A 14,717-nucleotide genomic window follows, 5' to 3' on the forward strand; every position below is an offset into this window, starting at 1 on the left:
GAGAGAGAGGGAAGAACCCTGGCTGTGTTATCTCAGTCTCTCTCACACACACATTTCTATTCACATTTCATCCATGCCAACCTTCTTACTGTGTCACAAACCTCGACAGAAATGCTCAGTTCTGGGTGGGTGTGGAGAGTGCATCGGGTTTTCCTTGGAAGGGGACACAACTTTCACTGATCTCTGTCAGTCTGCAGAACCTGAGAATAACTCACCATTTTTCTAAGGAGTATTTTGAAGAAATCCCATCTTCTCATAATGGGTCTTACCATATACTTCAGGTCCTGAAAGATGGCATCACAGGGGTAAAAGCTGGACCGGTTTCTGTTCTTCTACGGGTAAGAGGCAAAGGTGTAGTAATCTTCAGGGTTTTTTTTCTAGTCCCTCAGGTCATAAAATAATACTCTTGTTCACACCTGTGTGAAAGGAACTGCTCTGTGGTTCACGTTACACCATGTTTCTCCTGCAAGAGCAAGTTACTCTCTACAAGGTTTTCACAGACAATGCCTTCTCTAGTTTCTGCAGTTGTGAGCAGTCCAAGGCACAGATCGGACTCCCTCAGAAACGTGAGAAACCAGGCACTTTGTTAGAAAGGCTGGGTAAAAATGGAATTACAGCAATGACTTGCAAACCTTCTGCTCTGGCGTCAGAGCAGCGGCAGCTCTTACCTGAGCTGCGTGCAGCATGGCTTCTTCTTCCCTGGACCCGGTGCAGGTCCATGGCACGCTTGCTCTTTGCCAGGTAGTGTCCTTGCAAACGATTTACAGACAAAGTTTTGGAGTGAGGGTGTTCCAGAGACCATTCTCTACAGGTGAATCAGATGTAGTTTTTGAAGCTGATGAGTTTCAAAGCAGAAGCAAGGTATTCCATGCCAGCTGGCCTCAGCACCTGAGAATGTGCATTAAATGTGTTCAGGAACTAATATAAATGTAGCCACAGACTCCTGCTTCTGTTTTTTTGCAGAGCAAAATACTTTGGAGGCAATCTAGCATGTTACAGCAACATTGTGCTTACCTCAAAAAAGAAGCAACTGATTTCAACACGTGTTTTTTAAGCTTACATCCTAAGCACTCAGTACAAATCTCCGTGGGATTTCAGACCTGTTCAGGCTTGTATAAAGTGTCTAGTTCTGTACCTGTCATTTGCTAATGGTTAAAAGCACAAGGTTTCTCCTCTTGATGGTAAGCTGCTTTGCTTGAAGGATCGCTTCCTTTTTTCCCTGTGTTTGTAGGCTCTGAGGCTTTCTTCCCCATACCACTCAGCCATGAGCAGGAGGTGAAGATTTGCCTTCCCATCAAGCTCTGACCTCCTTTCCTTGCATTTCCACACCATCCCAAGGAGGTCTTGTTTCAGAATAAACTTCAGGTGAAGTAGGCTATGGGTAGGAAAATCATTAAGGCCATCTTGGTGTGAGAGCCTCTTCCAGAAGAACTTAGTTAAAACCGTCCAGCTAATAGAGGCTCAGTGAGAATCCTGAGCACTGAACAGGCCAAAACACTCTCATTTTCCTTCTTGAGCCTTGTAACAGTTCTATTCCCACACTGCTCCCTGTTTAGCCCCCTCCAGCAAATCCCATTTTTTGTTGGTAAAGTCATGTACTCCTTTCCTTTCTCCAGAGATGTCACGCTCCTGTCCTCAAGTGTTCTTTCCCTCTCTCATGTCCCTTTGTTGTCTTTTTCTTCGGTCACATGCCTGTATTCCTGGGTCGCTTGCTGTTCACTTGGCTGTACATCATTAAAGTTCACTGGACTTTTGAACTGTTGACAGTGTTGTGTAAGTGTAGGAAGAGGCAAGAGAGGTGCACCTTTTCCCTGTTCTTTCACAAGCTCTGCTCCTTAGTTACCTGGGATAAACGGCCTCCCTCTGTCTTGGCTGGAAAAAATTGAGTTTATTTGGTTTCACTTGAATTGTAAAATAAGTCTACGTGTTTTTCATTTTACTTCTGACAGCCCGTTGTGAGACGTAATATAGAAGTTTAAAAAGTACTGTGAGATCCTTGGCTGAAAAAGTTATGGGAGTGCTGCTGCTGATTTTGGTTGAGTTTGGGGGAGTTTTTTATACTGTTACTCCGTAGCTAAGCCAGTACTGCTCGCTTCATTACAGGAAATAATCCTGTGGTGAACTGTGTGGGCTGAGCCCAGCGGAGCTTTGCTTATGTCAGATCAATGTAGTTGCCTACCAGCGATCAACGTAGCTGATTTGAGCAATGGCTTTTGAGTAGAATACCTCCTTTCTGTAAATTTAACTTCTCTGTGATAGAGGCACAGATGTGTATTTTCTTCAGTTGCTACATCTTTGCCTCTCTGCTTTCAATTATAGGTCATCCCTTTGCAGCCTGGATTTTTAAGCCTAGAAATTTACGATCTCTGTTTGGGATTCCTGGGACCGGTTACAGCCTACCTGTGTGTATCTGACTTGCATGAGTTGGAGGTGGATCTCACTGATAAGGTGATGCAGTCTTAGGGAAGCTCCAATGTTTCTAAAACCTGATGTAGTAGGATATATTTCCCTTTCCACAAAAGAGGAGGCAGCACCAAGATAGATTTAGGATTAGGCATCCAGAGCAGAACATGGATACAGAGCCCTCAAGGAAGAATGTATGAAGCACTCTCCTCCTTTCTCCTCTCCCCTTCTCCTTTTAATCTAGCTTGAGATTGGCAAGTCTCTCGTCGTAACCATTCAAGTCCTGGGTTTTCAGCAGCTTCTCTTGTGGAGAAAATACCTCAAGTACGTGAAGCTGCAAGCAGCGTCTCCTATTGTTACGCTTGCATGCGTATTACAGTTGGCAGGTTGGAGCACTCTTAAGTGCTAACTGATAACATTCACCTTGTATTGAGAAAACAGAACTGATAATTACAGAAGAAAACCTATTTACAACGCCCTTGCTATTTGCTACCTCACTGTGTAAATGTTGGTAGAGTGCATGAAGGGTGTCAGGACCGTAATAACCAGCTTTAGCAGTGAGTTCTCAGGAGAATCTCCACTTACCCTGCTTGTAAAGTGTGAATGACTTTCTAGATGACTCTTTTGGCAGGCTGTGGCAATTAACTCATATTTGTAAAGCTCTTTGAGATTCCTGGATGCGGGACCAAAATGTTTTTTAATCTCCCACTGTCTGTGTTTCTGTGTTACCACATGGGCATATGAAACACGTCTGGAACAGTGATATAGCCCTGCATTCATTCAGACCTGGTAGCTCAGTCCATAAATTTTCTTTCGACAGAGGAATTGATTCCTTCACACTTACTGTATTTATTAGATGGTATTTTGCCGCTCAGAGCTCTATGCGTCCCCTCTTTTGGACTATGGGTATCTCAGAGTTCAAGCCTCAATAGTATAATAGGCACAACCTGCCAATTAGACAGTCCCTGCCTGAGTTCTCTCTCAGTTATCCCACAGGAGATGGACGGTGAAGTCGCGGTATGGCGTCTTCACGGGGCAATGGAAGAAGTGGGAGAATATCCTGAACTGTACGTGCTTCGAGCTGTTGCTGGCGGCCACACAACTGGTAGCTACAGCCTGGGACAAGATGGGAAGAAGATTTACTTCTGCTCCTTGGAAAGCTGAGGTAGGAGCACACAGCTTTTAAATCTGCTCACCTTTGAGTGTTCCTGACCCGCTGCGAATCCTTTTTTTCAAAGTTCTTTAAGGAAAAACAAAAAATCCCACTTATGATGATATTCTGAAGCATCAATGTTTTATGTCTCTTAAAATTCATATACAACAGGATCCTATAAATAATTGTTGTCAGGGGCCGTTGATACTCTGTATTTTGGCAAAGTATCCATTGGTTTCTCCTAGTCCTTTCATTAAAAGGCAGGATCACTTCCCTCAACAGAAATCTCTATCCTCTGTAATAAATCTGTGCCAAGATCTCCTTAGACAGGCTCATGTGATTCAACACTAAAAGTCCTAATATTCTGTCTAGTGATGTTTCACAAAAAAGAAGTGTGCATAACACTTTGCAGCAGAATATTTTCGCTTTTCCCAGATCTTTCCTCTTAAACCGATTCCAAAGAAAGTCACTCTTATTCCACACAATATAATGCGGGTGAACATTATTTCTTCAGAACAAGTTAGAATTGTTCACTCCCCTTCACCTATTGCTTCCTTTCCCGCTCAGTATCGGTGTATTTCAGGAGAGGTGTGCAACAGGCAACTGGAGACATTAATCCCCTAAACCCCAGGGTTTGGATTTGCTGATATATGTATGTCTGTTTTCCTCAGTGAACAGCTTGCGTTTTATTTAACTATACTTCAGGCGATGTCAGAAGGTAGCCCCAGCCACAGTCCATCATCCAGTTCTCTGTCACTAACTGCTCCGTTGCCGACTTGGACAAGTCATGGCAAGGACAGTCGGAACAGCTGTGATACATGGTGCTGTCCCGGCACTTAGTGAAGACACAGGAAAAGTTACTGGCTTTTTTACAGGTGTCTTTCCATTATATTATTTTCTGTCTCATTCTTTCCCTTCTACTTGGAAAGAATGTTAATGGTTTCTCCTGCTTGCCTTGACTTTGAAAATCTGGCCTTGGAAAAAGCTCCCTTAATGGCATATTTGTTCTCATCTTGTACTGTGACAGCTAAGGGGAAGAGGTGATTGTAAAACCGCTGTTTCAGTTTAACTTGCTTCCCACTGAAAGCAAGAGATGAGGCCGTTACAGCTTGGGTGGGAAACTGCTGTTTCTCCACGTGTTTTTCTTTTTTCTTGCTTTCTGGTGCCCCCAGGGGGATATTGTTAAAGGCAATATTCAATCCATGAGAGAAGGCAACAGGAATCAAAGAGCTTTGAAAGAAATCTAAGTGTGTGAGTCTTGTCAGCAGTTACCAACGTTGTACAGGTGGCAGGTAGTGCCTGCCAACACCGGGGCTGTGCGCCTGCCTAACCTCCCAAACAGCCCAACGTTCTCTCCCTCTCTGCCTCTCATTTTTGCCAAGACGGCCTCCAAATCCAGAACATCCCAGGATTGCTCCCACACCAAAGGGGCCACCACTAAAGCTATGACTGGGCCTCACTGGCCCTTGGCAGCCTGTGCTGGTTTTGGCTGGGATAGAGTTAATTCTCTTCACTGTAGCTGGTGAAGTTCAATGGCACAGTGATGCTTTAGGTGCTGTTAAGTAGTGGCTCAGTGTCGCTAAGCAGCGCCTGTAGTAGCCAGGGACTTTTCCAGCTTCCCCATGCTCTGCCACATGGGCAAGATGCCGGGAGGGGCAGGGCCATGGCCAAGACAGCTGACCCCAACTGGCCAGTGGGATATTCCATACCATATGATGCCATGACCAGTATATTAACTGGAGGAGTTGGCTCGGGGACTGGTAATGGCGGGTCGGCGGGTGGTGAGCAGCCGTGTCACGTGCTGTTTGTTTTGGTTGTTCATTCCCCCTTCCTGCCACCCCAGGTTTCACCTCTTGTTATTTTCCTTTCCGTTACATTATTATTGTTGTTATTATTCTTGTTTTAACTATTAAACTGCTCTTATCTCAACCCACAAGCTTTCTCACTTTTACCCTTCCGATTCTCTCCCCCATGCCACTGGTGGGCAGTGAGCAAGCGTCTGCGCGGGGCTGAGTTCCCAGCTGGGGCTAAACCATGACGCTGGCACAGAGGGCAAGGAGGCACAGCTGCAAGAAGGGGTTCAACCTGCTGGAAGCAGGAATGCCAGAGACAGGACTCCTTGCGTAGTTTCCCTCAGTGATGAGACACGGAACAGCCTCGGCAGTGTCTCGTAGACCACCCTGGAACGCGAGCACTCAGGGGCCCAAGCTCGGGGCTGCCTTTGGGCAGCAGAGCTGGGCTGGTGACAGGCCCACGGCCGGGCTGAGGTGCCCCATGCCACCACTCTTGGGATTGGTGCTGGTGCCAGAGCACATAAGGAATCTGCATGTGAGGCATCTTTGCAGGCTCCGTATTGAACTGCTTGTTGCGGTAGGACTCTGCCCAATGCATTGTTCATTAGATTTTTCTTTTATGTTTAAGCACAAATGTAGGTTTTAATTTGCCTCAAGGGGTACCATAAACATTTCCCAACAGTTTGGAGTCAGAAATGGGACGGCTGCACGTTGGCAGAAGCAACCAGACTGGAACCAGTGGGGAGACCCAATGTGGTGCCACCACAGGAGGTAAGAGATCGTTGCAAAATCCCTCTTGCATGTGTTGTTCTCCCTTCCGTCTCCTGGCTGGCCGTCACATCAGCGGTAAGCAATCCCTATGTTATTTTAGTTTGTGCTTGTAATATAAAGAATGGGGGAAAATGAAGGGGAAACAGAATTAAAAGGGGTTTTAGCCAAATGAGAATAGGCTCATTTTGAGACTTCTGAAAACTTGGGTCATGCTCCAGAGGCTCCTCTGTGGGTGAAAATGAGTCATCTCCTGTTTGGGTCCAGGTTTTGAGGGGATGAAATTGAGGTTCTGCCTTCTTGGGGACCCCAAACCTCCCCTGGTCTCTGTTCCTCCCTGCTGAACGTCATCCCTCCATCCCTTTGCCACACCTCTCCGCCTACCCCAACATGTACATCGTGTACAGGCCTCAGCTTTGTGCTCCCTCAGTTTCATACGGACCTATAGTGTGGCCAGCAGGAGCCAGGCAGGGATGGGGCCCCTGTGCTCGGCACTGGGGAGGCCCCACCTCGAGTGCTGGGCTCAGGTTTGGGCCCCTCGGGACAAGAAGGACATGGAGGTGCTGGAGCGTGTCCAGAGAAGGGCAGCGGGGCTGGGGCAGGGTCTGGAGCACAAGTGTGCTGGGGGGCGGCTGAGGGGGCTGGGGGGGTTTAGCCTGGAGAAGGGGGGGCTGAGGGGAGCCCTTCTCGCTCTCTGCAGCTGCCTGAGAGGGGCTGGAGTGAGGGGGGGGTCGGTCTCTGCTCCCAAGTCACCAGTGACAGGGCGAGAGGGAACGGCCTCAGGCTGCGTCAGGGGAGGTTTAGGTTGGGTGTGAGGGAAAATGTCTTCAGTGGAAGAGCGGTCAGGCCCTGGCACAGGCTGCCGCGAGAGGTGGGGGAGTCACCATCCCTGGGGGGGTTCAAAACACATGTAGCCATTGCACTTGAGGGCATGGTTTAGGAGGCCTGGGGGTGTTGGATTGGGGGTTGGACTTGGTGATCCTAGAGGTCTTTTCCAACCTTAATGATTCTATGATTCTGTAAGCTGAATGACAGTAGGCTCTGAAAGCTCTTTGCTCTGAGGGGATCAAGTCAAAGCTCTCTCTTCTTGGGGATGCCTGAACTTCTTCTATCCCTTTGCCATACATGGACCTTAGCTTCGTACTCACTCGCTGAGAAAAGTCAAAAACTAATTTTGGGTCAAATGGAAAATGGGTCAAAGTTCCTCCTGTCCAGATCCTAAAAGCCCATTAGGCTCCACGTGCCACCATTACGGCACACAATTAGGAAAAACTGGGGGTGGGCTGTCAGTCCCACTTGCCCACCAGCAGAAGGGCTACACTTATACCAAACCAGAACTGCAGTTTCCAGACGAGGGAACCTTTCACGTGGATGGATTAGCTGACCTCACGAACAGTTGCTGGCAGAACTCTGTAACAGCTAGCTTTCAAGATAGTAATGCAAAAATGAAAGAACAAATTTTAGAAAATGAAATCAGGTAAAAATGAAAATAAGGATCCTTCTAAAACTTCAGCTGCAGCACCGGAATCTCTGTACCCAAGCTTAGTAGCTGGTGCTGCTGCCCCAGTCCTACCCTTGAATCTGATCCTCCAGTGACACCAGACACCCCACCTTACAGACGTGGTGCTGGGTTCAAAGAGGCCAAGATCCAGGCAAGAATCCCGAGAGGACAGAAGGGTCCATGATGATAATCCAGGGATGCGCCAATGTGCATGTGCTTGTGAATCTAGAAAGTTCTGTCCCTTTGGCCCAGGTTACAGGGCTTAACATTGCGATGAACTCCTCCCCTTGCCCCTGCTCCAGCTTGGATTTATCCACAGACTGCAGTCCCTTAGGGTTGTACCTGCTCCAAGTGGAGCCTTACCTATGCGCCACAGTCTCTCCAGAGGTACACCTGCTGTGGCACAGACTTAGCCACAGTGGCTTTGAGGTGCGCTTGCCTTCTCCATGGGCCACAATGCCTTCAGAGATACACCTGCTCCAGCACGGCTTCACCCACAGCCACAGTCCCTCCAGAAGTGAACCTGCACCAACATGGCCTTGCCCATGGCTGCAGCCCCTCCAGGGGAGTCCCTGCTCTGCCGTGGGCTTGCCCATGGCTGCAGCCCCTCCAGGGGAGTCCCTGCTCTGCCGTGGGCTTGCCCATGGCTGCAGCCCCTCCAGGGGAGTCCCTGCTCTGCCGTGGGCTTGCCCATGGCTGCAGCCCCTCCAGGGGAGTCCCTGCTCTGCCGTGGGCTTGCCCGTGGCTGCAGCCCCTCCAGGGGAGTCCCTGCTCTGCCGTGAGCTTGCCCGTGGCTGCAGCCCCTCCAGGGATGTCCCTGCTCTGCCGTGGGCTTGCCCATGGCTGCAGCCCCTCCAGGGGAGTCCCTGCTCTGCCGTGAGCTTGCCCGTGGCTGCAGCCCCTCCAGGGATGTAACTGCTCTGCCGTGGGCTTGCCCATGGCTGCAGCCCCTCCAGGGGAGTCCCTGCTCTGCCGTGGGCTTGCCCATGGCTGCAGCCCCTCCAGGGGAGTCCCTGCTCTGCCGTGGGCTTGCCCATGGCTGCAGCCCCTCCAGGGATGTAACTGCTCTGCCGTGGGCTTATCCATGGCTGCAGCCCCTCCAGGGATGTACCTGCTCTGTTCTGGGTTAATCCATGGCCACACACTTTGAGGTCCTCCAGCGTGACTTCATGCACAGCTGCTGATGCTTCAAGTTGGACCTTCTCCAGTGTGGACTTATCCTTGGGCCACAACCCCTTTGGAGGCAGACCTGCCGTGGCACATACGTAACCACGGCCACAGACGCTTTAGGATATGCCTGCTCTCATGTGGACTCCTTCATGGCCACAGACGCTTCGGGGAGCCCTGCTCCCACATGGGCTCAGCCACCAGTCACAGTCCCTTCGACGGGAGTTCACACTGGAGTTCCAGCCTGACCCGTACAGCAGCACAGAACCAGCAGCGATGCCACGGCCGCCTGCCAGCCCAGGCACCTGGCCATTGCTGTTATCAGAACGTTCCCAGGCACGGCAGAGCATGGCGATAGGCACTGCAGCAAGCAGCGAAAGCTAAAAGCAGCCTCTAATGAGCACTCGACTTTAATATACAGTGAGACAAGCAAGCCCGTGGCAAGCACAGAAGCTGAAAACAGCTATGAATTCAATCTAGCACACTGCAATCAAATCCTTTGTTATCTCAAACCCTTCAAGCCCCACACTGGGTGTCAAAAGTCTGTTGAGGTTTAGCCCCAGCCGGCAACTCAGCCCCACGCAGCCGCTCGCTCGCTCCCCCCTGGTGGGATGGGGGAGAGAATCCCAAGAGTAGAAGTGAGAAAACTGGGCTGAGATAAAGACAGTTTAACAGGGAAAGCAAAAGCTGTGTGCGTAAGCACAGCAGAACAAGGAATTCATTCCCTCCTTCCCATGGGCAGGCGGGTGTTCAGCCATTTCCAGGACAGCAGGGCTCCATCACGCCTAACAGTGACTGGGGAAGGCAAACGCCATCACTCCAAACGCATCCCCCCTGCTTCCTCCTTCTTCCCCCAGCTTTATACGCTGAGCATGACGTCGTATGGTGTGGGACATCCCTGGGGTCAGCTCTCCTGGTGTGTCCCCTCCCGGCTCCTTGTGCAGAGCATGGGGAGCTGAAAAAGTCCTTGACTAGTGTCAGCACTAGGCAGCAACAATGAAAACATCTCTGTATTATCAACACCGTTTTTAGCACAAATCCAAAACACAGCCCTATACCGGCTATGGTGAAGAAAATTAACTAACCCATGGGTTTTCTCACTTTTACTCTTCTGATTCCCTCCCCATCCCACCGACAGGGAACGTGCGAGTGGCCGTGTAGGGCTGAGTTACTGACTGGGGCTAAACCACGACAAAACGTTCTGGTAACAAAGGCATGACGTTCGCTCCAGCACGGCCCAGGATTTCCCAGCCGCCGCCACCACGCTGGCCAGAGCGGGTCACACAGTGCCACAGGAGCACGGCACAGCCGCAGCTGTCCAACGCTCAGGGCAGAAATCACCCACCTCTCACCAACGCAGGCCCTCATAGTGCCGCCACCTCCCCCACAGGAAAAGCACAAATCGATGCCCAACATGCAGCCACAGCGGCATTTATTTATGGCTGTGAAGAGAAATCTTATACTAGGGCTTGGAGCCCTCTGGGCCCTCTTTTCCATTTATTTTATGGATAATGTAGTTCTTTGTTTTACCGACTGTACGCCCCTTAGCTGCTTCTGAAGGCAGCCAAGTGCCTCCAGGACTTCCTGGTAAAAGAAAGGCAGGCTTCTTTCACGGCGTTCATTTTATTACAAAATCCTCAGTACCTCAAGACACCTCAACCCTGAACAGAGCAACCAGAAAGAACAGAAACGCAGCAATGAACTGCTCACCAAAATACAATGGGCCTTTCTAGAGAACAAGCATCAGCGGGGACCTCCCATGCCCCACCCTGCAAAGCCGCAGCTCTAACAGGCTGTCAAAGGGCGGCCTGGTTTTGTCACTCTAACAGAGCTCCTTCCCACAGGTGTTTCAGCAAGGCAGGCAGCATTCGGAGGAGCGGGGCCCCGAGATTTAATACATCTGAGATGGCAGCCGTTTGGCCGAATGGAGTCTGGAAGGCAGCACAGATGGCAGAAACACTGCGGAGCTGCACCGCCCCGAGCAGGCTCCTCCAGGCACGAGCTCATTCGCATCACAGATGCGCCAGCACTACGCCTGCCACGGAGCGAGGGGTCTCTGCTCCGAACACGCAGCCAAGGAGGTCTGGGATTTTCAGTTGGGTTGATTCCCCCTCGCCCGCAGGGCGGAAGCGTAACCCAGGCAGCGCTTTGCAGGGGCGACGGTGCTGATCCCAACACACCTGCTGCTCTGGGTGGGTTCATGTTTGTTCTTTCCTGAGCTCTGGGGTGCTGGTGGCATTTGACTTTGCTCAGTTCTTTTTGGTCTTGGGGGTGTCATACTTCCTCTTGCTCGAGTACCACAGCAGCAGTGGGATCCCAATGGAGGGCAGGGTCATCACACCAAAAGCTGCCCAGTCCAGCTAGAAGGAGAAATTGTTAGAAAGAAGTCAAAACAAATAATGTACAGATGAGTCTTATAGCCACCAGATCTACTCTCTTTGAGCTTCTGGCTCAAATCCCACAGCGCCAGCTCCTTCAGAGGTAGCTGGGGTACAAACTCTTTGCTTTTTCTGTGATATTCTTCCAGACAACTGATACAGATTAACTGCAGTCCATGTCAGAGTTTTCCAGGGGACTGCAGTGCAAACCAGACACACACCACAAACTGGCAGAACACCACCGTGCTGGGCTGCGCAGCTGCTGCAGTACCATTTCCATTACCGATTGAAAGGTACTTACAAAGTGAGGGGAGAACCTCCTGTCAAACTCACGCTGAGCCAAGATTCCTCCCTGCCCAGGAGCGCTAGTGAAACCAACCTGAAAAAAGGAGGGGGGAAAAGAGTATTTGCCACCTTTCCTTCTTGCAAGAGCCTGTGCAGCGTAAGCGTGCAGGGACATGCATGACCCCCTAACAAGCAGCTCAAAGAGCACAGTCAGGTGTATTGGCTGTCCAATTTGGGCAAGGATCCTATAAATAGTCAACTCACCACAACCTGTCCACTCTCCTGTGCCAGGTACGTGATGGTAGCGGAGGTGAAGTTGAAGTAACCAGCTTTGAGAGGCCGCAGAACCACGGTGTGGGACACGTTACTCGCTCTGAGCGCCGTAAGTTAAGGAAAATAGTTGTATTTCGAACAACAGTGAGGAGATGAGTAAAGAGCCTCAAACCACGTAGAAAGTCACTCCTGATGACAGATCCAAGTCCTCTGTGGTTACAGACATCCAGACCCACCCAAGACATCCAGACCCTGCCAAAATCCAGCTGCTCCTCGTGCCCGGGCAGATGAATAGCACAGGGACCCAGCCCTGTTTGCAAGGGCTTCCTTACACAGCACTTCCACGAACAGAGGTTTGCACTCAATACCCTGCCCAGGTCCCGGCACCGGCACGCTGGCATTTCAGTGACAACGAATGGCGACAGGAGAGCTACAGGACGCTTAGGTGTAAGGAGCGTTGGGAGACATTTCAAAACGTGAAAAGATACGGAGCGATCCTGTCCCACTTGACGTTGAGCATCCCAGAGACAATGCCAAAATCTTCTGGGGGGAAAGAATCATCCGACAGCTCCACATCTAAAGCAGCACTAAATGCAACAGAGGGATGAGAAGAGCATCTTAGACTCAGCATTCTGCTCACTGGGGACCACGCCAAGAGGGACGACAGCTTCACATTGACAGTTCAGGAAGAACTGTTTTTGAAACATAAAAAAGCACTAATAGGAGATGGGGAAGTCGAGGTGTATTACAGGGAGACTACGGAAAGAGGAAAACAAAGCTGAGAGAAACTGCACAAAAAAAATATGACAGGAAACCAGATGTGAAAGCGCTCACAAAGCCAAGAAAGGGAGGCTGCACGCTTGGGGAGCAGAGTGTCACGAGACACAGAAGTAACTACACCAACAGCTAGAGGAGCCACGGCACGAAAGCTGGGACAACGGAACAGGAAGAAAAAGGCAAGCTGCAGGTTCAAGCCCTCAAACGCTGGCGGCAAGCTCAGAGTTAGGGGGAGCAAAGGTAACAACACATCATGGAGCCTAGAAATAGCCTCACACCCTGCAGACGCACACACATAACATTTGCTCCTGGTCAGTGTTAGAAGCCTGGACAAGGATTACCTGGAGCCAACGTTGTAGATGTTGTACTGCAAAGTCAAGTCCTTGCCCTCCACTGCATATCTGTTTAATAGAGATTTGGAGGCAAGGAGCCTGGCGCCTTCCTCACAGTGGGCCACGTAAAACAGGGCAAACACAGCGAGAATCAGGAGCTTCATCTAGAAGCAAAAGAAAATGGAACGTCATTGATAATTTAATTGCAAAAAGAACCTGAGCAGGACAACTAAACAAGACAATTCAGGCATTCTCGTGTCGGGGGACATGAACAGCTGTATACTTCACAGCAGTATTGATAAAGGATTATCACAAGCTGGCAGAAAGTTACCCTGGCTCCACACAAGCCTGCAACTGCCCCTGAAGTACCCGTGCACTTTCCTGTAAGGATGTAAGGAGTGGCGTAGCGGCGTCCCACATCAGCAGGCAGAAAATACAACGGCTTTCTCCCTTTTCAAAGCCCTGACAACTATCACTGCCCTTTATCACACCTCAGTAATCAGCAAAGGTCTCAGAGCACAAAGCCTTTTCTAGGAATCTTCAGAGCCTTGGCAATTAACAGTTTCACCAGCCTCAGCAATTGACAGTTAATTGCCATTGTGAAGCATAGCACGGTCTTACACAACCGAGTTAGCTGTTCTCCCTGTCAAATTCTCTGTTCTTCTCAGAAAGTACTAGTTCCTCCTTTCCAACATTTGTTGTTCTTTCCTATTTCCAGACGCTGAGGTACCACCAACTCCCTCCAGTGGCCTTTTGGTCCCCAGAACTCCCTGCTTCAGGCCACGTGTCCCAGTTTCCCCAAGCCCAGCATATCTGGAGCTGCCTTGCTGAGAGGGCAGGGAGACCACACGGCCATTATGTACAGAACCAGCTAGGAAACTCGTTAGTGCTTTTAAATGCAAAAACTACTCGCCCATCAGAGCCTCCTCTCTCTATGCCAGAGGACCCCTCCTTCCCCTCAGCCTTCTCTTCTCCAGGCTGAACAAGCCCAGGTCTCTCAGCCTTTCCTCACAAGGGAGATGCTCCAGCCCCTGATCACCTCCGTAGCTCTGCGCTGGCCTCTCCCCGGCAGTTCCCTGCCCTTCCTGAACTGGGGGGCCCAGAACTGGACGCAGCCCCCCAGATGTGGCCTCACTGGGGCAGAGCAGAGGGGGAGAAGAGCCTCCCTCGCCCTGCTGGCCACACTCCTTTCCATGTACCGCTGGCCCCCTCGGCCCCAAGGGCCCGGTGCTGGCTCACATCCCCTCAACACTCCAGCCACCCCCACAGGCCCTGCCCGGGATCCCCCCTCCAGGAACCCGGGGACACGGACGCGGGGACCCGCCACCGCGCTCCTCCCGGCCCCACGACCACGACCACGACCACGACCACGACCACGACCACGACCACGACCACGACCACGACCACGACCACGACCACGACCACGACCACGACCACGACCACGACCACGACCACGACCAACCGTCTCTGGCCGGCGGCGCTCAACGGAAGGCCGAGTCAGCGCAGAGGCACCGGAAGTACCGCAGGCCGGAATATGGCGCCTCAGCGGCGGCCCGAGGCACGCTGGGAAATGTAGTCTCAGCCCTCCCGCCGACGGGCGGGGTCGACACTCCGCGCCTGCGCAGAGCGCGCCTCCTGCCGCTGCCCGGCTCCCGCTGTGGAGGGGAGGGAGGGTTGAAGCACAGTCTTAGAAGCGTCTGCAAAACACCAGGTTTTACTCCCAAAATACCACTTATAAACCCTCTGGAGGAGAACACAGAGTGCTGCCCCCTGCCCTGCCTGCCCTCCCCCGGGCCCCGCAGCCCCCGAGCAGGGCAGGCCCTCGAGCGGCAGGACAGGCTTGCACGGGGAAGGTGCGGCTGAAGCAACGCGCCCTGCCAGGGCTCG

At 51.3% G+C, this 14,717-nt stretch overlaps 1 protein-coding gene and 1 long non-coding RNA gene across 3 annotated transcripts; both read right to left on the reverse strand.

Moving 5' to 3' along the window:
• Positions 1 to 563: 563 nt before the first annotated feature.
• LOC135318010 (uncharacterized) lies at positions 564 to 1,705 on the reverse strand. The gene is made up of 2 exons (XR_010376520.1): positions 1,015 to 1,705; positions 564 to 888 (listed from the first exon to the last, which is right to left on the reverse strand). It is a non-coding gene; the product is annotated as an uncharacterized LOC135318010 (long non-coding RNA).
• An 8,495-nt stretch (positions 1,706 to 10,200) lies between these two features.
• SSR2 (signal sequence receptor subunit 2) lies at positions 10,201 to 14,396 on the reverse strand. 2 transcript variants are annotated; one of them, XM_064474850.1, is made up of 6 exons: positions 14,293 to 14,396; positions 12,840 to 12,994; positions 12,210 to 12,308; positions 11,713 to 11,821; positions 11,465 to 11,542; positions 10,201 to 11,145 (listed from the first exon to the last, which is right to left on the reverse strand). In XM_064474850.1, the coding sequence occupies exons 2-6, from the start codon at positions 12,992 to 12,994 to the stop codon at positions 11,035 to 11,037; spliced, it is 552 nt and encodes a 183-aa protein (XP_064330920.1). In that variant the 5' UTR covers positions 14,293 to 14,396; the 3' UTR covers positions 10,201 to 11,034. The 2 variants fall into 2 exon arrangements, with proteins under 2 accessions (XP_064330920.1, XP_064330921.1); XM_064474851.1 differs by lacking the exon at positions 14,293 to 14,396 and adding an exon at positions 14,143 to 14,241.
• Between the last annotated feature and the right edge of the window lie 321 nt (positions 14,397 to 14,717).

This window comes from Phalacrocorax carbo, chromosome 28 (genome assembly GCF_963921805.1).
Source record: "Phalacrocorax carbo chromosome 28, bPhaCar2.1, whole genome shotgun sequence".
Lineage (NCBI taxonomy): Eukaryota > Metazoa > Chordata > Aves > Suliformes > Phalacrocoracidae > Phalacrocorax > Phalacrocorax carbo.

Coding starts and splice junctions, on each gene's coding strand:
- SSR2 (XM_064474850.1), bottom strand. CDS start 12,994: ATGAAGCTCCTGATTCTCGCTGTGTTTGCCCTGTTTTACGTGGCCCAC. Junction 12,309..12,839: donor ATCTACAACGTTGGCTCCAG/GTAATCCTTGTC, acceptor TGTTGCATTTAG/TGCTGCTTTAGATGTGGAGC. Junction 11,146..11,464: donor GGAGGTTCTCCCCTCACTTT/GTAAGTACCTTT, acceptor TTCTCCTTCTAG/CTGGACTGGGCAGCTTTTGG.